General features: G+C 39.2%; 2 protein-coding genes and 1 long non-coding RNA gene across 8 annotated transcripts in view; 2 read left to right on the top strand and 1 right to left on the bottom strand.

The window, feature by feature from the left end:
* Window positions 1–212: 212 nt before the first annotated feature.
* On the top strand, window positions 213–14,245 carry LOC118821960 (calcium-independent phospholipase A2-gamma-like). Its single transcript, XM_036590670.1, has 10 exons — window positions 213–384; window positions 2,644–4,108; window positions 5,311–5,457; window positions 5,550–5,707; window positions 8,487–8,581; window positions 8,781–8,952; window positions 10,799–10,856; window positions 10,942–11,136; window positions 11,263–11,458; window positions 12,590–14,245. The coding sequence occupies exons 2-10, from the start codon at window positions 2,843–2,845 to the stop codon at window positions 12,850–12,852; spliced, it is 2,550 nt and encodes an 849-aa protein (XP_036446563.1). The 5' UTR covers window positions 213–384; window positions 2,644–2,842; the 3' UTR covers window positions 12,853–14,245.
* The window catches only part of nfascb (neurofascin homolog (chicken) b), a 24,033-nt gene continuing 10,812 nt past the window's right edge, over window positions 13,987–27,207 (top strand). For 2 of the 3 annotated variants that reach the window (XM_036590668.1, XM_036590666.1), the window contains exons 1-14: window positions 18,954–19,230; window positions 19,310–19,376; window positions 20,734–20,878; window positions 21,475–21,580; window positions 22,144–22,334; window positions 22,865–22,987; window positions 23,140–23,310; window positions 24,928–25,039; window positions 25,239–25,423; window positions 25,575–25,706; window positions 26,092–26,235; window positions 26,322–26,433; window positions 26,522–26,685; window positions 26,972–27,119. In XM_036590668.1, coding sequence (XP_036446561.1) covers window positions 20,785–20,878; window positions 21,475–21,580; window positions 22,144–22,334; window positions 22,865–22,987; window positions 23,140–23,310; window positions 24,928–25,039; window positions 25,239–25,423; window positions 25,575–25,706; window positions 26,092–26,235; window positions 26,322–26,433; window positions 26,522–26,685; window positions 26,972–27,119 — 1,682 coding nt within the window. In that variant the 5' untranslated portion in view covers window positions 18,954–19,230; window positions 19,310–19,376; window positions 20,734–20,784. Of the gene's footprint in view, window positions 14,083–18,953; window positions 19,231–19,309; window positions 19,377–20,733; window positions 20,879–21,474; window positions 21,581–22,143; window positions 22,335–22,864; window positions 22,988–23,139; window positions 23,311–24,927; window positions 25,040–25,238; window positions 25,424–25,574; window positions 25,707–26,091; window positions 26,236–26,321; window positions 26,434–26,521; window positions 26,686–26,971; window positions 27,120–27,207 lie in introns of those variants that run through there. The other variant, XM_036590667.1, reaches the window with a different exon arrangement.
* Window positions 22,897–27,207, bottom strand: part of LOC118821961 — a 19,221-nt gene continuing 14,910 nt past the window's right edge. For all 4 annotated transcript variants that reach the window (XR_005008390.1, XR_005008388.1, XR_005008387.1 and 1 more), the window contains one exon: window positions 22,897–23,007. This is a non-coding gene — a long non-coding RNA (uncharacterized LOC118821961). The remainder of the gene's footprint in view (window positions 23,008–27,207) is intronic.

Below are 27,207 nucleotides of genomic sequence, written 5' to 3'. Positions count from 1 at the left end.
GAATTGTGTGCGTCTGTCAGCCTACAGGCCGTGCTCTCAGAACATTGAAGGTACACTCACTAAATATAGAACTCCCATAGCCAAGCATGCCCAGAAGCAGATGTTTATTTTGCACAGGAGAAAAGGGATTGGTCCATCGGAGTGTCACTTGGTTCTGCCCTCAGTCAGAACAGCCAATAATATTGAACCCCTCAGTAAAGGTGGCAGTAGATTAACAGCGTTAGCCTTGTCACAACAGTAGCCGGTGTAAACACAACTTGAAGAAGCCTTGTAGTACACTAAACATAGGGAACTCCATACTGCAGTGTATATAATCTGTGAAGAGAAAGTGAGTAAGGGTTACATCAGCTTAAACTCCCATTCAGGAGGACAGTAAAGACACAGGTAAAATAAAGTTGCTCTGTGATTCTATGACCATGAGTCAAACTCAAGGTTAAAAATGAATGGCTGATCTATGCTTGTATAACCTCAAAAACATGGAGTACAACACTGTTGCTGTTTGTAAGGAAACCAAATCATTTAAAACTATTTCCATTGGTCCTTTCATTATCACTCAATGTAAACAGCAGCAGGCATTTACAAACAGCGTTAAAATGATGTGATGTGAGGTTTTGATATGACAGTAATGACATGCAATGATATATACTGGTCATTGAGTAGCCTGTTTTTCTTGCTGAAAATGTGCTATTTTTTCATTTTAACTTATTTGTTTCCTGCCTTAATGTTGCTTGTGCCTATGCAACTTGCATGCTGCACCTAACTTCACTGAATGTGACAGAAAATGCTATGAGGACGTTAATTACCTTCATATTGCAGATGTGTATTACACCCGGACAAAACCTGAACAAACTTTGAATTCTTAATCACTCTGAGGGGGTTAATGCAAAATGCACAGTTCTCTATTCTAGAGAAACTTACAGAGTAATTCCTCTTAAAGCTCCCTCACAGAAAGCTATTACATAAAACAGTTCTGAACACGCTGCCTGATGGCTGAGACATTGTTTACGACAGTTTTGAGATAAGCTTTTGGCTTGAAAAGTATTTTTTTCTTTCTTTCTAAAAGACATTCATGGTGGAGTGGTACATGCAGGGTGTTATAAGAAAAAATAGTCCCTAAAACAAGCTTATTTTTCAGATTTACCACTATTTTATAATCAACAGTACACAGAAAAACTTAAGAAGGCATTTGTAGTTTAACTGATCGTTTTGGACAGTAAGTAAAATGGATTTATGTGTGATCCTGGTTCCGTCACCACCACTGCGCAGAAATCAGTCAGTTAGCTTCTTCCCTATTACTGCTATTAAAACACTGTGTGAACCTCGACACTGTTTAATTTGAATTGTCATTAAACAGAACCTGTCCAGGGTATCATGCCTTCTACCGAGTGACTGCTGGGATGGGTTCCAGCTCCCCCCGCAACCCAGAAGGATAAGCAGCTTAGAAGATGTGTGTGTGTGTCATTAAACTGATCATAAATATCCTTCAAGACTAATAAAATTCTTCATGCTGTTTAAGAATATTAAAGGGGAAATCCCACTATTTTTCGAAATTTCTGTATAATTCAGTCATTAAGATGTAAACAAAGTCAATTTCACTTTGAACCCCTCTGCATGACTCCGTTTACATCTTTTAATGACTGACTTGTACAGAAATTTTGAAAAATAGTGGGATTTTCCTTTATTATTCTTAAGCAACATAAAGAATTTTATCAGTCTTGAAGGAGATATATGATATGATGTGTTTAATGACAGTTCAAGTTAAACAGTGTCATGGTTCACAGCGTTTTAACGACAGTAAATTGTTTACACTGTGACGTGTGTTGGCGCTGTAAGAGGAAAGAAGGTGCTTTTCTCCTTGTGATTCTCCTGACGTCAGCTTTCTGTTATGTAGAGAAGCATGCTTGCTTCCACGTGGGTCAAAATATGGCAACAAGGCGGTGATGGGACAGTTTGTACACACACCATCAGGGACAGTGACCTAACATTCCTAATAAACAACAAAGATGAGAGGAGGGATCACATGTCTGCTATGTGACCTGCTCTAGCAGAAATATAAAAGCTCTGAAAAGGCTACCTTGAACACCTTGTTGAACTCTGGTGTCCTGTTTCAGAGATGGGTTGACCACAGTTGCTGCTTCACCAGAAAAACTGGAAATAAGTTATAGACATTGCATTTTACAAAGTATGTGTAAATCAGTTTGATGTATTCATATATGCCAAGACATTCAGCTTACTTATTGGAAAGATTCAGATTCTGAAATAACTATTTATGTATGTATGTATGTATGTATGAACACATCTTAATTTCTTGAATTTCTGCAATTCTACTCTTGGCAAAAAAGATGTATTGAAATTGTGTTCAGGAAATTATTACTCAGGACGTTAATTTATCCAGGAGGGGGCAGCAAAATGCTAGCTAATTCCAAATAGGTCATGTGTTAACAAGTCACTTGACTCACCTATTTTCTGCATAAGCCTACTGAAGGCACTTTCATCCAGTAACATTAACTATGGGAAAAAGAATAACATTAAATGGAAAGAGATGCCATATATCAGGCTCTGATTATGTACAGTGATTTTGTGCATCTTGAACTGACTGCAGAAATGCAACTTTAAACATTCTCGCCTGTTTTGCTTTTTCAGGCATCCGGTGGTTCAAGTTATTTGGCCCGACTCCATCCAGGCCCCGTTTCAATCCAGTTTTGTGTGCATAACATCAGTGCAAACCAAGGTGTACCTCTGGGTGCACCTTTGGGGCCAAAGAGGTTTCAGATACTGTACAAGATAAGGAACCTGCTTACTAGCATCAGAACTTTGTCTCACTTTGTTAGGACTCTCTGCCATGAAGCCTTACTGGTCAAACATGAGCAGCTGTTTTTCACCCTGTAATTCTGCATGGACAATTTCTCTTAAAAGGTCAAAGCTGAGGCCTCTGAGCTGCACCAATATCAGTCTAAAACATGGTGCTAATCTATGCTGTGCCAAGGCCTCTCGGATTTATTCCACTTCCAGCAGGGAGACATTTAAGGCAGAAGCTCCTATTGGAGTTTACCAGAACAGCAAGGCTGCTTTTCAGATGCAGTTACTGCGGATGAGACTTGGGAACTCTTTCAAGCGCCTATCTAGGCACATCAATGTGTACTTTAAGCAGAAGGAGGTGGCTGCATCTGTTTTTTCTGGTCAGGCTAGCTTTGTGTCTGCAGTACAGGAGCCTATCACTAGAGTGCAGAGACGAGAACAATGTCAGAGAGCGCTAAGGGACAGGGCCTATATGGTGAGACAGCCTAGAGAGGAAACCCTCATGAACCAGTCCGAGGAACCACCATTGTTCTCTGCATATCCTAGCCTACAGCTGTTCCATATCAGCTCTTTAGCAACCAGGTTTGGGGAGTCCTATAGCTATGTAGCCAGTCACATAAACTCTGTGTTTTCTAAGAATCCAGTAAAGCAAGCCTGTGAGGTATTGCCAGCATCTGAACGTATGATGAGAACAAGAAAGAGAAAAGTTACCGAGCATCAGAGCACCATCAGCAAACAAAATACCGTTTTAGAAACTGGCTCAACTCTTTTTAATGCAGGCCAAGCAGCAGCTGAAGAAGTAAACAATCCAGATCTTTCATGTTCCTGGGAAGAAGGGTACCTTCACTTTGCTCGTCACATCAACCGATACTTTGGGGCAAAAATGGCAGATGCTGTTGAGGAATCGCAGCATAGTCAAAGCACATACTCTGCAAAACATGAGCAAAGTTGTGCAGCATCACAAGGCAGTTCTTCCTCAGAGAGCACACTGAACTCTTTACCCCTCAGACCTAAATCGCTCTTCCACATAAGCAGCCTCACCACACGCTTCGGGGAAAACTACGCCTATATGAGCACCCACATCAATCACTACTTCAAGGGCTCTGCAGCCACAGAAGAGGAAGTGGAGCGAGATCCGTACAGAGGACAGCCTGAATACAGCGTCACTCTGGAGAGAAAACCTCTGTCCTTTTTCCAGTGCCTTCTAAACCCCTCAGCCATCCCCAGCACTGTGGGCAGCTACCTGGGAATGGCTTCCAACAGTCCTACCAGTGCAAGCACTGCCCCAGAGTCCACAGTGGACAGAGTGGTGAGTCCTACTCCAGCTGTTTGCTCATCTGAGTCAAGGGTGAGGTTTCCCCTTACCCCTTTTGCACTGGAGCTATGAGACTAAAGTAGCTTTGCTGTTTCAACACTGTCCATCAGGGCTGCTTCCAGTGATAAATAGCAGTTCAGGGCCTAAAAATATGTATTTAAAAATGTATTTAATATTATTTGTCATAGATCTAGTGAGCCCAAAGAATTTCTTACATTGTTTCCTTATCCAACTCTTTCAACTCTTTATTTTGCATACAGAGAATATGATAGATAGCATAGGATGTCACCTAGGCCCCCCAAGAAAACGAAATGGACAAAAACTAAGCTTTAAAGTGGCTTCTTCTACTGTTTTTAACAATATGTCATGTTTTTGTCCATTTTGGAGCTGACATAGAAACCTAGTTACAGAACTAAGTGGCAGCACAGAGCAGAGTTACCTTCAGGCTCTGCTCGTTTCTGGCTGTTCTAGTAAGGAGCTCGTCCTCCATAATCTCCACGTGTGCTAGAATTGAGTAAAGATTTACAGCAGTGGTTCAGCCATTTTCCTCCTAATTTTTCTCCTCAATTTACCAAATGGAGTCAATCAGCCAAGACATGTTTGCTTCTTTAGTTTTCCTTTGGAGCTGTGAGGCAGGCTAACAAGGCAGATGCTTATAGATACCTATTTGTGCAAAGCCATTATACCTTTTTTCAAATTGCTTGTTAATCATAGAGACTTATTGCTGTGGTTTCTGACACTGTATGACACAGTTATCTAACAAAAAGTGAACAAAATCACAAAAGAAATTTAAACGTCAAAATGGGCTGCTATTAGCACATTAGCTATGTGATCTGCTTTTGTCCATTTTTAGATATTAGTAGGACAAAGAGTTCTAGAAACCACATAAGCAAGTGTATTTGAGGTGACTTACCATCTCAGTGTGTTCTAAAGCAAGTATGGGAAGATTTAGGCATGCGGTCGTGTGAAAGTGATGACTAGAAACTCCCAATACTTACAGCTACATCACAATTTTAGCTACATTAGCCCCAGTAGCGCCAGTGCAAAACTAAAGAAGCAAACATGTCTTGACTGATTGACTACATTTGGAGCAAGAGGAAAATGAAATTTGATGTAAATTAGATTTTTTTGCCCAAGCATGGCTTCAATGCATACAGTATGAGCAATCTGATTCTGACAGTGAAACTATTCTGTAGGCAGTGGGAAGGAGACTGGCAGAGGAGAAGACTCGAGATCTGCTGGGCAGGCTGAAGAAGGCCAAGCGCTCATCTATCAGTTCCTGTGTAGAGGAGCTGAACGCTCATCTCATTCTGCACCCAGCATGCAAGGCTGTTGTGTGGCAGGTATAAATCTCCTCTCACTTTCCTCAGAACTCTAGAACCCTCTGTATTTGACTCTTAATAGATTCAGCCTAATCGAATGTGACTGCCTCCAGGAAAAAGTATTGCTGCAAATGCTGAAGTATCGCCAGATTTTTTGGATGGATAAGAAACTCCAAGGAGCCATTAGAGAAACCCTGGCTCTGATTGGCTATGTGGATCCACTTAAAGGTCGCGGGATACGAGTGCTGTCCATCGATGGAGGCGGCACGAGGTACAGCAACTCTGAAAATCATATGATTAAACCTTTTTCTTGTGCTATTTTTTCTTGCGCTTGTGCTGTGTTATTTTATAGTGATTTTAAATTTGGACTGAAAGGTCCTTCTGGAGAAATCCATGCCAATACACTGTTGCTCAAAAGTCATTTCGACTATAAGAAAATATATAAGAAAATTCAATAATATAAAAAACTATTTTGTTACAGAAACATGTATGAAGTGATTCTAACATGATTTTAGTACTCTAGTAACGTAATAGGAGTTATATAATTTGCAGGCAGCTGTGAGAAACTTTTAAAGACGATTTTGCACAAAAGTTTGAACACCCTGGTCAACTTACATCTTTCAAAAATAAAAGTTAATACATCCTGTACAGGGAACAAACTTAAATATGGATTTCTGCCAATGTCAGTGCGCATTCTCTATGTATTTGTTAATGTTAACATGTTTGAAAAACACATAATATATAAAATGTTCTGTATACTTTTGCAAAAGGCCACATTTACGTTTTTTTGTTTTCTTTTTTATAAAATGTTAAATTCAGCAAGTAAACAGTAATCGTGCATTAAAATGTGCAGAAGTGTGTTCTCTGTAGAGGATGTGTTAACATTTTCATTTAGAACATCAACAAAGCATATAGTTTGACCAGGGGTGCCCAGCCATGTCCAGAATAATGAACAGAGTTATATATAATTCTGAAATAACTGAGAAATCTGTATAACATTGAGAATGAAGAACACAAATACAGAAGACAGTTAACACTTGGAATAATCACCCAGCTAGCTCAGTTAGTAGAGCATGAGACTCTTAATCTCAGGGTCATGGGATTGAGCCCCATGTTCAGTGTGACTTGTGATCATTGTATTGGGCAGTCGTGGGCTGGAGGTTTAGAAACAAGCCATGTGACCAGAAGGTCGCCGGCTTGATCCCCTGAGCCGACGGTACTGAAGTGCCCTTGAGCGAGGCACCTAACCCCTAACTGCTCCCTGGTGCTTACTGCCCCCTAGTGTGTGTGTATGTGAGTGCTTCACTGCATGGATGGGTTAAAATGTGAAGGCGAAAATGTCCCCGTTGTGGGACTAATAAGGGTAACTTAAGTTCCTCATATTTGAAAAGTGGTGATCAAATCTTGAGTCAAAAATGACTAAGAATAGATAATCACAGTACATTATTTATCATTTAGTAACATGCTTTTTTTTTAAAAAAAAAAAAAAAATTGAATGAGGAATCTAAAAATATCTTTTAGTGCCTAGTTTGCCATATTCCAATCTGCAGTGGCCCAAAAAAGTATTTGGACACTCTAACCATGTACCCATTAGCAAACTTTAATGCAGTTCATTAGGCAACTTTTGTTTGAGAGAAAAACACTTTTAGCACAATATCAAACTGATGATAGACTCTTTGTGTGGAGAAAGCCTGGAGAAGAGTTTCAACCGGACTGCACTGAGAGTGATGTAAAGCACAGAGGTGGAAACATCAAAGTCTGGGGCTGTTTTTTATGCAGTGGAGTCGGTGAGCTTGTGTTCATTGATGGAATCATTAAGTCAGAAGTATATGAAGGCATTATAGAACCTGCAGAACTCTGCAAAGAAACTGTGTGATGTGGTAAGGCGAGGCCTACCCCATCACCACTGAATACCATCCCTTGCACTATAAAATATGTGTGTGTATAGATGTACTTACCTGTGTCTGCCTGTGAAAGGAGAATTAGCAAAAGGGGGACAGCAGGGAGACCTACGTACCTTATCCTTATCGGGAGGATCCACCGATGGGGAGAAGAGGGGGGGGGGTATATTCCTCATCTAATATCCTGTGGGAGGAAAAAGAAAATAATTAAGTTGCTATAAGTTAATGGGCCCAGACAATGTATATACCGGTAATGAATTGTTTAACCTAGGTTGACTGTATATAGCGCTATTGTTTGTTTCATGTGTAAACCACACTGTTCTAACCTCATGGTGGGGAATGGGATCTCCGAGGGTGGGGCTTTAGACTTAAAACCCGAGGGTTTCTCTGAAAGGAGGCTACTTCTCCCCATGGCTCTGTTTGCCACAGTGGACGCTAGCTGCTCATAGTGACTAATGTAATGATGGTGTGGGGGAAGTTTTAAAAGTGAGTTGCCATGACTGCTTAAACAATAAAGAACATATAAAAGAATTAAGAATAGCCTTTTTAAAGAATACTTTTATGAACAAAACATGACTGTCTGAAAATGGTCTGGGCGGCATGGTGGCACAGTGGGTAGTGCCGTCGCCTCACAGCAAGAAGGGCCTGGGTTCGACCAGGGTCCTTTCTGTGTGGAGTTTGCATGTTCTCCCTGTGTCTGCGTGGGTCTCAGTCCAAAGACATGCAGTCAGGCCTGTTTGACACGCTGAATTGCCCCTAGGTATGAATGTGTGAGTGAATGTATATGTCTGTGTGTCTGCCCTGTGAAGGACTGGCGACCTGTCCAGGATGTTTCCTGCCTTCCGCCCAAAGACTGCTGGGATAGACTCCGGCACCCAACGTGACCCAAAAGGATAAGCAGCTTGAAAATGTGTGTGTGTGAAAATTGGTCTGTTGATTTGACATTTTGACATTCACTTGGTTTGACGTTTTGTTTCCAAACACAATGAACTTAATATATTTTTAAGAATGGTACAAATGTCCAATACACTGTACATTACATTTTGCCAGTTATTGAATCGCATAACAAAAATATAACAGGAAGCGAAACATTAGTGTACATCCTAGAGTGGAATGACTGTGTCCATGTGAATAACTCTTCTGTTACAGAGGGATAGTCCCACTGCAGGTGCTGAAACAGTTGGAGGCTGAGACGGGACAGCGGGTGCACCAGCTCTTCGATTACATTTGTGGAGTCAGCACAGGTGACCTACTGTATGGCTAGCTAAAGTTCACAATTTAACTGAGCCTTTCCGCAGTTGGGCTGAGCATGGTGGTCATCTATAAACACAGTATCACAAATTGTAATGAGAAATTGGAACAGTCATCAGAAATGGCCTTTAATTCTTCAATGCTTGTGCAATTAGAAGTCTCAGACTCTGGTCTCTCTACTTACTCCACCAGGAGCTGTTTTGGCCTTCACTCTGGCTTTGGCTCGCATCTCTCTAGAAGAATGTGAAGAGATGTACAGGCGTTTTGGGTCAGATGTTTTTAGACAGAACCCACTGGTTGGCACTGTGAAAATGGGCTGGACTCATTCATACTACAACACAGAGACCTGGGAGATGATTCTGAAGTAGGTTTTTAAGCACACAAACAGAACCAATACGCACTGTTTTGTAACACAAGCAGGAGCCAACATTTAAAGCGATTGTTTAGACACATTTCCCCCATTTCTCCCTGAAATCTTTGTGTCCAAAGTTTGCTTCTTTAGTTTTGCATTGGAGCTGCAAGGCCAGGGGCGTGGAAAGATTTTTGATGTTGGAGTTACTGAAATTTTAAGTGTATATGTGACGTGAATAGTGACACCAAGCAAAATTATTTACATTTTCATTTGATTTTTTTGCTAATTCACATTAGTATGTGTCATACAGTGCTATAATAAGACGGGAGATGGCAATATATACATAAAATTAATACATCAAACCTCTGATGCACACAATCACACTGCTCTTTTGTTCTGGATGAATTCTATGCAAATGAGCTGAATGGCGACCAATCAGATTGATGATATGTGGTGCAGTAACCAATTGTCTCATGTCCACAGTCACACAGTGAGATTTAACACTGGAACGCACACCGAGCAGGAGATATAAAAGTTGATAAAAACTTAATTATTACTGTATTTTTTTTCACTTAAAAATATTAGTCTGCTTTGGGGCTCACAACTAGCCAATTACTTTGTGTAGACTTTTTGCTCTTTGCACCTCAACCTGCATGTGTCTTAGTGACAAACCCCGAAAGCAGCCAAGAGCTGTCAACTCACTAGCATGAAAATACAGCATTCACTTATAAGAGTCAGGGCTACTGTAGATTTTGAAACTAGACAAATAAGATATAAAAACACAAATTCCACTCAAAAACAGGCACACATGGGTCTCTACTACACTCAAATTACTATAAAGTTCAGAACATATTATTATTATTATTATTATTATTATTATTTATTTTTTAGCAGCTGCAATCCTGAAATCTGTGTACTGGGACAGGGGAAGGCGGGTGCTGAGGGGGCTGCAGCACCCGCCTTCCCCTGTCCCAGTACAAGATTTAAATAGTTAACAAGTAATGGAAGCTTATATAGTTGCATGGTCACATTACATGTTTTGTTGATTTTTTAGGTAAAAACAAGGTAACACATCCTTTAAAGACAACAGTCTTAACTATGACATTTTTCTGCAAATTTTAGTGCACAACAGAGTTGAATATATTGAACAAATTAAATATAAAATGTAAAATGTGCTATAACTTTTGCACAGGCCACATTTCATGTTTTATTTTTTTATGTTACGTTTAGTGAATAAACAGTAATTGTATAATATCAAACTGTGCTGAAGTGTGTTTTCTCTGTAGATGTTAATTTATTTTTACTTAGAAAATCAACAAAACATGCCATTTGACCAGAGGTGCCCAAACCTTTGCATACAAATGTATGTACCAGTTAACATTGTACAAACTAGATACCTTTATCATCACATACTTGTCCTTAACTGTGTTGAGTTGTTAAGCAACCTCAAATAGATTTGTTTAAGTGGTTTCTGACACTGTATGACATCCTGTTATCTAGAAAATGGATACATAGCATAGCTAACAACACTAGTCGTAGCCAATGTGAAGTCCGAAATTAATCCGTACATTTGTCTATTTTTATAGATAATGGTATGTTATGAAGTATCAGAAACCATATAAGCAAGGCTTTTTTGAGATTTACAAATAATTTGAGGAAAATATTTAATGATTTGGCTGTACTGTTGGCACAATAGCTCCTTATTCACTATCAGGCCTCATGGTTCCAATAGAAACCTAAGGAAACAAACACGATTTTGCTGATTGACTTCATTTGGTGTAAGGGGTAAATTGTTTCAGTCTGATTTATGGCCAAACCTTCACTTTAATACTTTGCCCAATTCTTGACTGGCACACAGAGAGAAGATAGGGGACAGGCTCCTTATTAGAACAGCCAGAGATGAGCTGAGCCCTAAGGTAACTCTGCTCAGTACTGCTGCTTAGTTTTGCCACTAGGTTATGTCAGTGACCGATGCGCTTAACTCTCTCTTTATCCCTGCAGGTGTCTGCGGTCAGTGCGGTGGTGAACTGGGGGACCAGTCCCAAACCCTTCATCTTCAGAAACTACAATCACTCTCCAGGCCGCCTCAGTCGGTACGCAGGGGGGTCTGGATATCAGCTTTGGCAGGCAGTGCGGGCTTCTTCTGCCGCTCCAGGATACTTCCAAGAGTTCCCTCTACACAATGATATACATCAGGTCTGACTGCACTTTGATTGCATAGTGTGAACTCAACTCAAACAGGGGAAAATCTGCACAAATAGAAGCACAGTGTTCAGCCCTGGTTCAGGTAAATTCTCAGTAACCTCCACTGCTATTTTCCAGGATGGAGGCCTCATTCTGAATAATCCCTGTGCCCTCGCTGTTCATGAAAGCCGGCTGCTGTGGCCCAATCAGCCCTTCCAGTGTGTCCTGTCTCTAGGAACCGGTCGATATGACAATGCCAGAAGGGGGCCGGCCACCTCCACCAGCCTGAGAGCCAAAATCAGCCACCTGATCAGCAGTGCCACAGATACTGAGGGTCAGTCTGCAGAGCACTAATGTAACTGCCTGGATTTAATATGTACTATGTTATTATTACCTATATTTACACTTAAAGGTAATAAATGCAAAGGCATGACAGGTGTTGTCACTGGGCCATCATCTCTACTTCACATTGTCAGACACATGAAATCTGTATTTTTCTATTCAGATTCATTTTGAATGAGATTCAAATTGGATTTCTGTATATGTGACTCAGAGAGTCTGTTTACACCTTTCATTAACATGCCTTTTGTGTCAGATCATATCTGGATTAACTTTGGCCCAATTCCATTTCTACTTTTCACTAAAATGTGTCCCCAGTTTGGCCAGATATGATCTATCCATTTTATAATATTGTTTACAGGTTATGTGAACGCTGTAGCAGTTTGGTAGATAATGTGTTTGGGAGTGTCAGCTATCATCATCCAGGGTTGGGCCTTGATTCATAACCCCCTGCAGGATTCTGTAGTGGCCATGGCTCTGCTACAGGTTTAAATAACATATTTCTTCCCTCTAGAAATAAGAGAAATATTCCTCCCTTGTACTCTGACTGCCAAGTCAATTCTAAATATAACTGTGTTATGGGCACAAACTTGGGTCGTCTATGCTTCTTCTGTGCACTCCTCATGCTTCAATATTCTTTACTTTGTATGATATAATTTTCAAGGACAGCTTTATTAAAAGGTTTGAACCTAAAGCTGGTCTCCAAATATTACTGCTACAGCCTATAGCCTGAAGTACACTCAACATTACAAAATGTTCTTCCATACATTGTGTGCAGTAACACATTTCCACCAGAGAGGTCTCCAAATCCCCAAAATGTACATAGTGTAGCTTTATGATTTTTGGAAGAAGATGTTATTACATGTTCAATCTTGATGTCTTACAGTCATCTACAGCTCTGTTCATCATTCCTGACAGATCCAAAAATGTCTTAATTTGATGTTGAGTTGCTAATACAGGAACAGTCGTTACATTAGAGTCATTTTATACATGTATCTGCAACAAAATTGGTTTTATGTTATTGAAAACAGTGATTGTAAATTTTAGTGTACTTTATTTAATTTACCTCTGCCATGAAGGTGATTGTCTCAGTTGTTCCACTAACTAAAATCTCCTCCTGTTTCAGGTGTGCACACTCTCCTGGATGATCTTTTGGAGCCAAATGTGTATTTCCGCTTTAACCCAATGCTAAGTGCTGAGGTGTCGCTGGATGAGAGCAGGCCTGGTGCTCTACAGCAGCTTCAGGAGGACACCCAGCGCTACCTGGAGCGGAACCGACCTAAACTGGTCCAGTTGTGTAAGGTTCTGGGGGAAGAACGCACAGCACTGGGGAAAACCTGGAACTGGATCAGTGAGAAAGGCTGGGAGCTGCAGCAGCGCTGGGGCTGATTGAGCTTAAGACATAAACTGTAATCTTTCTTTTATCAGAAAATCATCTGCTTTGTTTACTGCGAGACCTGCGGGTTAGGAAAATACACACATTTTGCACTTTGGTAGGAGTATTTTGTAAAATACATTTTACAACAGTGTAATAAGTAATAGGGATGGGCAATATGGGGCAAAAATATCATATCACAATATTTAAAGATGTTTTCACAATACAGGATATGTATCCTAATTATTTAAAACTATTTAAAAACAGCAATCAAAAACAATTATTTTTATTCAGTGTTTCACATACTGTGCTGCACTATATCCACTCAAACAGGCTTAATTATGCCTGCTTTGTAATAAAACATGCAGCGGTTAGTGTTCTATGTATGGACGGTATCCACGATATGCCCAAAAAAGCATATTGTTTATCACAATAACAAAATGTATCACAATACCAATAACATAGAAAAACATTGCCCACCTCTAATGAGTAATATGAACAAACCTGTTATCTTGTGCAATGTGAAAATCTGTGTACTCATTGTACTCAATTTAATTATGCATGATTTCTGCACGTGACAGGTACATATCACTGTTATATATTGTATATATATTATGTTATAGATATCACAAACTAATGTCTATTTACTGTGTTAAAAAACTATTCTTCTGCAAACGTTAACGCACAATTACTATATTTAATTAACTGAAAAAATAGAAAGAACAAAGTAGTAAATGTTGCTTGTGCAAAAGTTTGGACACCCTATTAATTATTAGCAGCACCCCTTTTTCAGACAGCAAGGAGTCTTTCTACTCTCGTTTTTACAAATTTCCACCCACTCTTATGTGCAGAATACATGTAGTAGTAAATGACCATACAGTAATTCTGAATTCTGAAATTCCCCTTTAAAGTCACTCATTAGTTAGAAGTGTTATCTACACACTTTTGGACATACACAGTAGTTTTTCCAAATTCATACATACTATTTCTAATAATTGATGCTATTTGTGTATGTGTTGGGATTGTTGTCACAGTACGCTGAGATCTGTGTGTGTGTGTGTGTGTGTGTGTGTATGTGTGTATGTGAGGCAGTCACACTGCCTCTGAGTGTGTACGTTCTGCTCACACTCAACCTCTGACTACAATGTCTCTGAAGGAATAACTCAAGGACTTTTCTGCATCTTTGTGACTTTACAGTTTCTTAAACAATATCAAATCAGATGGATACGGAAGCATCAGCTCTGGTAAGAAAGGGGAATTCAGATCTGTTTGTTTGGTGTTACTGATGGATTCAAAGGTATGGAAATCAGAAGCAGAGAAGGTTTATTAAATGCACTGCACTGACGTTGATGAGCTCTGAAGTGTCACCTTGTGCAAGTGTAAACAAAGTGATGGCTGCCATTGTCATACATTGTGGTGAATGCTGATGTCATGGTCTTTTCTGACTTTGCGAGAGATGTTTTTGTGAGTCAGCTGCTTTGTGTGGCATGTAGGAGGAGGGCTGATCCTGTCTCCAGCAGTAGAATTGGTTCATTGAGTGACACAGTAGATACTGCGTACTGAAATCTTTGGTGCTACTTACAAAAATGTGAATGTTGCCATTTGTAAATGTTCATAGAGAAAAAAAGCCTAGTGGTATTGCTAATAGCAACCAAATCTTCAGTTTAATATTGAGTGAAGGTGTCAGTAGTGCACTTGTGCAGATGTTATGCTCACTGTTAGGGGTGGGTGATATGGAAAACACAAAATCAAAATACTTAAAAAAAAAAAATTGCTGTATGTACCACATTATTTATTTTTTTCTGGGGTTTGATAAGTTGGAACATACAGCATGCACCAGTAATGACTTTAAAAATGCTATTAAAACTATAAGTACAATGATTTTTATTCTCCATCACATACTGCACTGCATTAAATTCAATAAAATAGAGTTGAATATGGATGCTTTGTAATGAAACATGCAGTTGGTCAATGTTCTTTGTAAAAGGGATAGTTCCAGTCCTAAAATCTGATTGGCTGAGCCATGTTCAAAGCCACTGTAAAATCCACCATATAAGCACACCTATGACCATCTCACAGTGACTGAAGTATGTTACTACGGCACGGCCCAAAAAAACCCTTGTGCTGTTAATGGAATAATCTTTGACTCTCGTGCTGCTCGCATGGACCACCAAGTATATTGATGAAGTCAGAATCCGTTTTTTGTTTAAACTGAGGGACTTGTGACTTATGTTCTTATCTAGAACCAGGCTGGTCAGCTAGCTAACAGGCTAAAAAATAGCCAACAGCCTAAACAGCTCCATCATTAATATCACAGGCTTGAATTAAAGTACTTATGGTATGATTAACTGTAAAACTGCAGTATAAAAGTAAAAAAAGTCACTTGAATGAGTTACACACTTCAAATGTCCGTGTTTCAGTCAGAAGTCAATCAAACCCAGGCTGAATCTCAAACAGCTCCATATTCCATAAATAGTGTTCTAGCTATGAAAGTTTAGAAATTCTAGCCTCTACAGCCAAACAGAGCATCATTTATCGAGTATGGATGCAACTGAATCCCAAATTACTATTTCTTAGCTGTATTTTGCTCTGTTAGGCTGCAGGATCCAGTATTTAAATTCCTAGATAGTGCACAATGTAGGGAGCAGTGAGCCATTTGAGATTCAGCTCCAGCATGAGAGTTGATGGATTGATGCTAAACTAGGCTCGGTGGTAATGTGGTGACCAAAAAGTACTTATAAAGTGAAGATATTTGCGTTAAAGCGTGCTGTGTTACCATATGTTCATTGTTACATGACAAAAAGTAAATTATCACAAGGAAGGGAGTTTTAGGTGCTCTGCTTAGCCTCTTGTGCCTAATAACACCCTTCCCGTGGTAAAAGTGCAGTAACGTACAGCCTGTCATGGCTTATTGCTTTATTAAATACTGCTGACATCCGTGATCTACTCATAAAAGTATTATACGATGTAAATTATCATGAATTATCATGTAATCAAATATGGTCAACCCCCCCGACCCCCCTTACTCACTATACTCTTTTATTACATATATCTACAGGCACAAAAGGAGTACATTTGCCAAATCCCAAGTCCAAGCTAATGACTAGGGCTGGGTATCATTCAAATTTTTAAGATACTAATCCCTTGACTTCAGTACCAAGCCCTGAATTACACTTTTTCATAACTTCCTTTAAATTATAAACTGAAAGTGGGTGTGGCTTAAACCAGAAGTGAGTGTGAGTCACTAGAAGTGGGCATATACAGTGACTGCAGACTAATCAGGAAGTGCTGATGTTAGCTACAGTAATTTAGACAGCCAATCAGCAGTCTGGATTTTGAATCATTGATAAGTCTGACTGCTTAAGTATTGAAATTTTGTACTGAATTGTTTTTTAATGCTCTGTATTATTGTCAGTAAGTCATTTGGTCGCTACCATAAAAGTGTTGGATTTTGACACCCAGCCCTATTAATGACACAACCTAGAGATTCGAATTTCAGTCATTTTCAGTGGTACTTTCACAGTGGAATACAGCAGAATGAGTCTAATGGTTGGTGTACTAGACACTGGAAGAATGCTTTACTAAGAACACTACATCATTCCTTCTCTGTAGTGATTTGCAGTTAATGAGGCTGTTTAAAGACCAGACACACATACAACCCTGCAAAATCAGTGAGTAGTCGCTTCACCAACAATTAAACTGAGGAGTAGAAGCTTCAAAATCCTGTTGTGGTCCAAAGAAATGTGTTTCCATATACTGAATCGTAGTATAACCCAGAACTTTCTATCACAAGATAAAGCCACTCAAATTTGGCCATAAATCCTGACTTAATCTGCAGTTGCTATGCTTTGCCTTTGTACAGCAGTGTATGTCATGGCTATCAGTTGCGAACGATCATGTTTCCGAGTGTACACTAAGTGCTTCTTTGACCCCTCTGATTCCACACATGCTGACGCCGAGCTGAATGCCTGCAGAAGCTCTGCTGCAGGGGCTGAACTGGCTGGAGCCGAGAGGATAGAGGCCTTGTTGTCCTGCCCTCAGAGGAAATGGCTCATTGAGCGCTCGTGCTCGGTGCTCGGTGCTCGGTGCTGTGCAGTCTGGTGCATGGCACTGCCCCGCCGCTGATGTCATGCCTGCTGTCCAGGATACTGTAGGGCCAGGAACCATCAGCAGGGTTAGATCACTCCTCTGCTTCAGGTCCATAGCCAAGCATACCGAGGCGTTTTTGTGTTCTGTCATGACACTGATGTATTTTGTTGTCTTATTCATGAAGTATTGTATTAGTCTTAATGACATGAATATTTTAGAGGTTTATCTCTGAATATCTAAATGGGAATCGGGCTGGTTTTAGTGGTGCTTTTAATGATATACCTCAATATAAAACCCAGTCATATTCATACCTTTCCAGATTTTAATAATTTCAATAAATGTGAATGAGTAGCATCATGATGCAATTAAATGCTGCTGCTACAATCTCCCTGGAAACTATGTGTCAGGATGTACTGGATGTACTGATGGGTAGATGTCAGTATTATATATTTTTCATGAACATATCCACATATCTAACATAACCTACCCAGATTAGCATTATAGAGACCTAACAGTAGTTTCTGTAGTGTTACAAATGCACTAAAATGAATAAAATGCACATATTTTAGCACAGTAGCACAGCGTCATCTAAACATTCTGCTCTTCCTAAGTACAAAAATTATATAATCACATATTTAGTTTGAAAATATCGGTCAAATTTTAAACATTTGTCTGATGCATATCATTTTTATGAAATTATATGCTGTTAGTGATATGATTTTGATATTATTGTGCTTCCCTAGTTATGATCTGAACAGTAAACAGTAGTAGTGCTGGTAATAACTCAATATTTATTTCAGTTGTTTTTAAGCATATCGCTGCTTTGGAACTTTACAGGAGAAGCAAAAAACCTGCTTTACTTATAATGTAAGTCAATGGAACCAGATCTTTTTCCAAGTCATTTTGGGCCGTTTCTTTTGGTCCATTCATCATGAAATTCACACACAATGTAAAGAGCAACAGGCATTTTCAAATTATGTCAAAAACTGAAAAACGACAAAAATGGAGAGGTTTTTTTCCGACAGCAGCGATATACAGAGAACCATGATCGTTTTGGTCACTGATATCATGACAGGAAATTTTCATACTGCCCCATCCATCCCCAGCTCTGAACTGTATTATCATACAGGAGGGAAACAGGCAGCTTTTTCTGATTGCCCTCAGACAGTATTTACAGAAGGTTCGTGTACAGTAAGCCTTCATCTGACAGCACAGTGAATTGTTCTCTTTTTGTCCACGAATGAGCCAGTGTGGGTTAGGAATGTGTCTCTAGGGTTGAGAAACGTTTTTCTCCCACACTCCCTATCTCTCCTGAGTTTTCCTTCTGTGGTTGCACTGAAATGGACTATGTAAAGCCCTCAAATGTCCAATTTGGGTGCCTGTATGAGGTGCCTGCCTCAGTCTCATCAAACACATTATCTCGACCGAGTTTATACATGTTAGTAAATTATACATGTACAATTCTCTTTGAAAATCGCTTCATCTAAAGCTAAAAACTCTCCCTGTTTTAGAGGAGTCATGGGATTTTTGCTGCATTTTAATTTTTCCACAGAAACAAACATTTCATTCACTGAGCCAGCTCCATTTTTCAAAACCAAACAATGAGGCCCACACATTGATGTCATGATCAAAAGGAATGCTACATGTTTTTTTTTTCCCGCATGCTGTTTTTCTGTCAGGAGTGATCTACTATTTTGAAAATTAGGACAAATTAAAATGATTTATCATAGAATTGATAGAATCATGACAGTGTTTATTTTACCTCTTTGTTATTTTCTCCTGGGGATTCACTTACAGAAGTCTTTCATTTTTACACTTTTTCAAAACTTTCAAAAGTTAAGTCTTATCCATCAGGTAATACTGTGAGAGATGTTGGAAAATAGAACTATTTGCTTATTTTTCCCAGATTCTGTTATAAGCAAAAAAAAAAAAAGAGGATGCAAAGTACAAATGTAAATCAGCCTTCTCGTTTTCAGTCAGTCAAATGTTCACGTGAGAATGAGAGAGAGAGAGAGAGAGAGAGAGAGAGAGAGAGAGAGAAAGAGTGGGGGATGGCATGTCATTCATGGGGCATGAATAGGGTGGGTAAGAGTCAGGAGACAATTGCAAACAGAGAGCATTAGTTTGAGTGGCTTACAGTGAAGGAACCATTTGCTGAGACATTCATTGTTTTTGGACATGTTATTTTCATTGTAATGGTGGTCATGGTGGAGATGGATATCTATGACAGAACTACCATGAAATGAGGAAAATTGCATATTAATATAAACATTAATTACACCTGAGGACACTTGACATCTGAGGTAAAAATTTGAACCTGCACAACTATGACAACAGTTTTTTTTGTCATTTTTATAACAATTATTTTTCTTTTTCCTTCAGTTTTGTGATGGGCTGGAGGCGTAGATGGGTCACACGCTCTGAAATCTGAATGCTTCTGTCTAACCTGGTAGGCCTTTAACTTCCACACTTACTTAACTGCTGTTTGTACAATATTGATGAGTGAAACTGCTGAAACTGCGAAGTCAATAGCTTAATCAGGATTAGCAATGGGCTTTTATAGTAGAACATAAGTAATACATATATCCAAAAGGGGGTATTTGTCATGTAAGGTAGGAACATTTTCAAATTTTCTGTGTGGTTGAGTGTTGTGTGCTCTTGAATCAAGTGGTAATCACAATTGACCTCAGTTGTTCATAAACTAGAGTTACAGTTCTGAGCATGCGCTTATGTAGAGCCTGTTAAAGAAATGACAGTCAATAATTTTCATTTATATTCATTTATTCATCACACCTATCCACAGAGATTTAGTCACTGTGTTCTAAAGACAAGGGCTTTAACAAGCTACCTAGATAAAATGTGATATTTAATTAAGCAGTAACTCTATGTGTAACACTTTTTGGTCTCATTTTAAAGTCTTGAATTTTCCTTCTTAAGAAGTGCAAGTGTCTCAATACAAGTATTGTTCGGAGGGATTAGTTTTTAAGCTGTGCCAGAAGGAAGAAGGGAACAGAGCCATTCTAAATGATGTGGGAAGCTCATTCCTTGACTAAGGGTTGATCATGCCAAATAGTGGGAATCTCATCCTACGAGCATGATCTCAGCAGAGGAGTCACGCTGGAGCGTTTAGAGGGTTGTAGATCAGACAGACAGAAGCTTTTTGAATGCTTTGCAGGGTAGAAGTCACATGTGGAAGAATGCTTTGTTGGGTGGAAATCTAGTCTTGGAATGAACAATATTTGAAGGCCTTGGCTAATATTGGTGGTCGGGAATGATCATTTGCTTAGGAGTTGAAGACGAGGGACCTGCAGAATGTGGTAGTACATGTAATGTACTCAAAGACAGTCTTAGTAATTGGGAAAGGTCTATGCTGAGTGGATGGTAGAACTATGAGATGCTAGATGTTTGATCTGATTTCTTTCCAAAGATCAAGAGAAATAGAAATGCATGTCATTTGAGCAACAGTGGTCAAGCAGGCACATCAAAATACATTGACTTACTATCTATGGACATTAGCAGTGAACTGAGAATTCATTTCTGGTGGATTCTATTCTCCAGGGTGCACGGTTGAACAGACTATCCAAACATGATGCAAAGAATTAAAGGGCAAGCTCTCAAGAACCAGTTCAGACTGTATAGAAATTTTATATCTGTTAAATCTGAGTTGATCAGATCTGAAACGTTTCTCAGGCTGAATATTCACTGTTTCAGGAACTGACAAAGAAGCTAAATAAGGACAATTTTGCCTGTTTTTGGCCTTGGATTTTTTGGTGTGAGCTTAAGAATGTTTTGTTCCTTTCTGTCAGAGCTGCTAGGCAGTGAGTTGGTGGTGTCAGTGCTGGGGGTCCCAAATAGAAATGAGGACTAAAAGTTGGTGGGAATTTCTGGCCACATTAACACTCCTACTGCCTTTATGGAGAGATATATCTGCAGTGGAAATCCCTCCTGATGGTGAGCCACTAGACTCTGGAGATGCATCTCTGTCACATTCTTACATTATATTCTATGGCCCTTTTCGAGCTGGATTAGTTTTCCTTGGGGTGGTATTTGTAATTTCTGTGATTATTGACAAAATCTGTGAATTTAATTCAGTAAGAATCTGCACTTTCTGTATTTTTTTAAAGTCTGACAGTAATAATTAGGAACTTAATCACCTTCTGTGATTCGCTGATCCCAGAGCTTCCTCAGTAACAGTAGTCTTGTTTGGACTGGCAGCAGTTTGTAGTAACAAAAGTGGTTAGAAACATGGCTGTGTGCCATGCTGTTCTTATTATGGAGTGTTGCATTGTCACTTAATGCTGACATGTGCACCCATGACGTTTTAGTTTAGGCTGTTTGTGGTAGCTTGGGGAAATTACACAGAAACGTTATCCTGTCAAATCCCTAACAATAACCACATTATAGAACCTCCCCTTTTAAAAGTAATCCAGCTTGGCAATGTCCATGTCTAAGTTGGTGATATTTACATCATGATGTCCATGTTTTTAATGTTCTGTGTACGCATGTGTGCCTGCCTGTGTCCATGTGTGTATAAACCTCTGTCACAGTGAGGCAGCCTCCAATGATAACTAAGCAGAGTGTCCAAAATCACATTGTGGAGCCAACTGACCCCATCACAGTGGAGTGTGAGGCCACTGGAAACCCTCCTCCAATGTATGTGACACAATATGTTTACAGTAGTGTTTAACTCTTTTTATCCCGTCCTTCAAGTTAGTCATGTAATCTTACTGCTTTTTAAATCGCTATTATGATAAAAAGCCTTGTACCTTGCATTGAAATGTTTGCTTTTCAATAAAGCCTCATAATGACAGAAATAAATACTGAAATCTGGAGTTAATAAATAAATAAATAAATAAATAAATAAATAAATACTGAAATCTGGAGTTAATAAATAAATAAATAAATAAATACTGAAATCTGGAGTTAATAAATAAATAAATAAATAAATAAATAAATAAATAAATACTGAAATCTGGAGTTAATAAATAAATAAATAAATAAATAAATAAATACTGAAATCTGGAGTTAATAAATAAATAAATAAATACTGAAATCTGGAGTTACAAACATTTCTTATGACAGTGGCAATAAGCATATTCTAAACATCATAATCATTGAAGCTTCATAAATTAGATTCATGAACATGCAGTAGAGCCTGGTGTACTGAGATGTAGCACAGCACAAACTGAACTCTTCTGCACTACCTGCTGCTGTAGATTCACATGGACTCGTGATGGAGTTTATCTAAATGTGGCGCGCGACCCTCAGGTCTCCATGAAGAGACGTTCTGGCACACTGGAGATTTTTTTCTGGGGACGGCCAGAAGATTATGAGGGCGTGTACCAGTGCACTGCTACTAATGAGTTTGGCTCAGCTGTGTCCAGTCACATTCATTTGCGCGTCTCCAGTAAGTCTGAACAATACAAATTTATGTTGCTTCTGTCAGAACAAAACCTCGTATCTCCAGACAGGGAACTTTACAGGAGAAGGAAAAATGTTCTTAACTTTTAATGGAAGTAAATGGATAAATCATTTTTTCCAAGTAATCTTGGACAATTTCTGTCTGTCTGTTCATCATGAAATTTTGACACATCATAAAAGGCAAATGCTTTTTCAAATTACGTCAAAAAATGAAAAACGACAAAAATGGAGATACAAGGTTTTGTCCCTGACAAACGATTTTAAAATAAAAGTTCCTAATAGTTCTTGGCTTGTACATAAGGTTGTAAAAAAATGTAAATCAAGGTTACATTACAAGATTTTTATTCTCACACATCTCATTTACAAAATTCTATCGGAATTCTTCTTTCAATTCTATTCTATTGCTCTAAAGAGCCCTTTTGACTCCTTTATTTTTAAGAGTTAGAGTCAGAAAAAGAATCGAACATTTTAGTACATTTCATTGTCTTCTTTCCCTCTCTCCTGTGCTGTGAACAGAGGCTCGTACGTGGCTGAAGGAGTATTTGGAACCGGTGTCCGTGTTTATTGGACTTCCTCTTATTCTGCCCTGTAATCCTCCAGTTGGCCCACCAAAGCCCCAGACCTACTGGATGAACAGCTGTGAGCACCGACTGCCTCCACTGTGAAAGAACAATGGTCACAGTCATGTTTAGAATAGTGCCAAGTCATTTCAGATAGGCCCAGTAAACTCTACAAAGGTTAAATAAAGTGCACTAAACTCCTTTTCGTTTCTTTTTTTTCTGCCACACTAGCAATGGTACCAATCCGGCAGGACCGTAGAGTTTCAATGGCAGAGAATGGAGATCTGTACTTCTCCAGTATTGTAGCTGAAGATTCTCTCACAAACTACGTCTGCACGGCCCGCTTCCCCAACTCCAATACCATCCAGCAGAAGCCTCCTCTCATCCTTCAGGTGCTCACAGGTGAGAGGAGCTCAATAGCACTTATTCCCTGGCAGGCCTTTGTGTGCCTTCTTGTCATCAGTGACTTAAAGTTTGATTAGTGGTCTGAGGAAAACTGAGCTAACAGAATGGCTTTTTGGTGGAGTGAATTGTGATATGCAGTAGTCAAGTTTCTGTTGATATATAATCACTGAGGATAAAAAATCGTCACTTTACTTGTGAGAACACTTCATGACAATTAGATCAAAATGGTCATAGGGCTCCAAACCATCCCTGGGCATATTCTTTCAACATTAAAGCTCACTGTGCACCCATTTCCATTTCTGATGGCACGTCTAAGGCATTTTGCAGAATCTTAACTAGATATAAAGAACATTTAAACATCTCTGTGATGCAGTATAACAGCTTTCAATCATAGAAACAAAAAAAAAACAGGGTAACACTTCATTTGAAGGCTACCTACTTAAGGACTTACACATGAATAAGCATTGAATAACATATTTATAAAGCTATACTTGGGTATTTATGAACAGCTTATGTCATTAATCACAAGATGATATAAGTTTTTTATGAAGTAAATAACATTGTGCAGACATAAGGGACCTTAAACTGAAATGATGCACAGTTAGTTTCATTTATAACATTATCATAATTATGACAGAGCTTATACAAGGCTATGCTGAGGCCTAAATAAAAATACTATATCAGTTGTACATATTTATAAGTGTAACGGTTCAGTTTTTAATGCGTTACAAAAGGAATAAATGTCTATCAGCCTTATGTCAACACCTTAAAATGCCAGGCTTACTACATTTACTTCATAAAACATCATTTGTCATCTTGCAAGTAGTGGCATAAGCTGTTCAATAACATGCAACTATTGCTTAATAAGTATATCATTCAATACTTATTCATGTGTTATAAAGTCCATATGCAGGTAGCACTCAAATAAGGTGTTAGCCAAAACAGTATACTAAGTCTTCTTTGATTTATGGTCTTTATCTTTTGTCTCTATGTAAATTTGTGTTGACATACCAACTGAGGGTGGATGGGTGGAAGGAAGGGAGACTGGTGGGAGAGCATTTATTCATATCCATGTAATCATTATGCATCTGGTTTTCACAAAAAAATAAATATGATCAGTGTATCAGTGTAGATGTAGTAGCACAGTCCTCATAGGCTTTTTATAGGGGCCATTAGGGGGTGATAGAAACTGCGTATGTTTCTCTGCTGCAGGATATCCTGCAGGATTAGGTTTGAAATGATTAAATACTGGAATTCCCATTGACCATTGGATCCAAAGCGATGAGCCTCTCAGGGGTGTAAGGGTTCATATACATTAAACTTCAGATTGTTTTCTCTTCTTTTATTTTGGTGTTATGAGATTTTGTTCTGACAGAGACTATATTCTTCAGAACTGTGTTACTTTTTATTTGCAGAAGACACATGATTTTCTATGTCTAACCCTCTAACACAATACAGGTACAGCTTCCGGCCTCAGCTGTCAGAAACTGTCCAGCTCTTATGGTTCCTCCTCCATGCTGGTACTGATCCACTAACTTTCCTAACTTTTGGTTGACTTGCTCTCTGATTGAAAGTTTCATTTGGGTGTTAATGAGTGTTTTGTTCACTGTTCAGCGCGTATGGCGGCTCAGATTGCTCCTAAATTTATGAAGCCCAAAGGGACAGCCAGCACTCAGATCGCCATGCTGGGGGAGGAGCTTGTCTTGGAATGTTTCGCCTCTGGAGTGTGAGTCTTGTACTGTAGAACTGTTCCTGAAAACTTCACTGTTGTTGAGCTCCTCAGCTGATGGTGTGACAAATGAAATGTGTATATTTTTTAGGTTACTGTAAGTGAATTAGTAAATCATACTATTTATCCTGTCTAGCACAGAAGCAACAGTAATACTGCAGTGATCCTCAGCTGGTCTCTCTCTTTGCTGTCTCAGTCCAGCTCCCTCCATCAAATGGACTAAAGACTGGGAAGCATTGTCCATGCAGGGCATGAAGCTGGAGAACTTCAATAAGACTCTCCGCATTAAGAAAGTCTCCATGGAGGATGGAGGCGAATATATCTGCACTGCCACCAACAGGATGGGGAGCCTCGACCACATCATCACTGTCAGAGTTAAATGTAAATTCATATAATTGTCTCATTCAGTACCACTGATTATCAAACACTGCTCACAACCACATTATAGAGAGACTGCTTAGAGAGTTTTCTGTCTCTCACTATCTGTCTCTGTCTTTCTGTCTCACTGTCTCTCTCCCTCTCCATTTTGCAGCGGCTCCATTCTGGGTGGAGAAGCCAGAGAGTCTGGTTCTGTCTCGAGACGACAGTGGGCAGATAGTGTGTCAAGCTGATGGAATCCCCAGACCTCAGATACGGTGGCTAGTTAATGGAGAACCTATAGAGGGTGTGAGACAAAGTCTATCTATCTATCTATCTATCTATCTATCTATCTATCTATCTATCTATCTATCTATCTGTCTGTCTGTCTGTCTTTCTGTCTATCTATCTGTCTATCTATCTATCTATTTGTCATTTGTCTATCTATCTATCTATCTATCTATCTATCTATCTATCTATCTGTCTATCTATCTATCTGTCATTTGTCTATCTATCTATCTATCTATCTATCTATCTATCTATCTATCTATCTGTTCATCCGTCTGTGCATCCATCTATCTCTTTGTCCATCCATCAATCCATCCCTCTGATTGTCTATTCATGCATCTATGTATCATCTGTCTGTCTGTCTTTTAAAGGTCTTTTTTCCATTTCTCTGTTATTTTTTTCAGATGCTCCTAAGAGTCCAGGCAGACAGGTATCAGGAGACACTCTGATATTTCGCTCTGTGGTACCAGACAGCACAGCTGTGTTCCAGTGTAACGCATCCAACCAGTATGGCTACATATTGGCCAATGCCTTCCTCGCAGTCATGGGTAAGAGTTTTAGAATCCCGATTCATATCCAGAACCTATGATCTAGCTCATTGTTCTAATATATAATGTCCATATCTCCTCTATAGATATGAGGCCTCGATTGCTTGGCTTCAGAGACCAGCTGGTTAAAGTGACAGAGGGGTCACAAACTCATCTGCACTGTCCATATTTTGGATCCCCAAAACCAGATTTGCGATGGTAATAACCTGTTATGGACTAGTCCAATTTATTTTGGAAAAGAGAGATGTTTGTGTACCAATAATGTGTTTATGTGTTTTGTGTGTAGGTCTAAAGGTGGGCTGGGTTCATTAGAAGGTGGTCGTTATAGAATTCTTGCTAATGGAACACTGGAGATCAGACGCACCAAACTCCAGGACCAGGGGGCGTATCTCTGTGTTGCCAGTAACGTCATTGGACGAGATGAGATGGAGGTACAGCTGGAGGTCAAAGGTGAGCCTCTGTAACATCTTGAAGTTGTTAACAGTCACAAGAGAATGTAAATTTAACACTGTGAATGCACTTGAAAACTCTTTGCTGCATAGATTTTATTACTGTTATGTAACATGAGTTGTTATATTCTATGGTAATTCTCACTTTCTTGCTCTTTAATTCATGTTCTGATTGTTTTAGTGGACGTGGAATTGTTTAATTTAGTCATAACTTTTTTGATGACTCGACTTTTATTATCTGCAGCTATTTCTGAATGTGTTGATATTCATAAATATGTTTCTTCCAGAGCCAACTAAAATCCTGCGTGCCCCACACAATGTGATTGTGATAAAGGGGAGCTTGGCACGCTTTGATTGTAAGATCCAAACCGATCCAACCCTGGAGGTGACTGTCACTTGGCTCAAGGACAAAAAATTCCTGATCTTAGGTAGAAGGTACATGCGGCCACTTGCAATCACTGAGATATAAATAGATCAGGTCTTCAATATATTGTCACTGTTACTTTTTAGCACATGTCAAAAT

This window comes from Colossoma macropomum, unplaced genomic scaffold (assembly GCF_904425465.1).
Source record: "Colossoma macropomum unplaced genomic scaffold, Colossoma_macropomum, whole genome shotgun sequence".
Lineage (NCBI taxonomy): Eukaryota > Metazoa > Chordata > Actinopteri > Characiformes > Serrasalmidae > Colossoma > Colossoma macropomum.
Note: the sequence above shows the minus strand (reverse complement) of the source record. Positions and strands in the feature narration are given on the sequence as shown.

Coding starts and splice junctions, on each gene's coding strand:
- LOC118821960 (XM_036590670.1), top strand. CDS start 2,843: ATGAAGCCTTACTGGTCAAACATGAGCAGCTGTTTTTCACCCTGTAAT. Junction 5,458..5,549: donor GCAAGGCTGTTGTGTGGCAG/GTATAAATCTCC, acceptor GACTGCCTCCAG/GAAAAAGTATTGCTGCAAAT. Junction 8,953..10,798: donor ACCTGGGAGATGATTCTGAA/GTAGGTTTTTAA, acceptor ACTGGCACACAG/AGAGAAGATAGGGGACAGGC.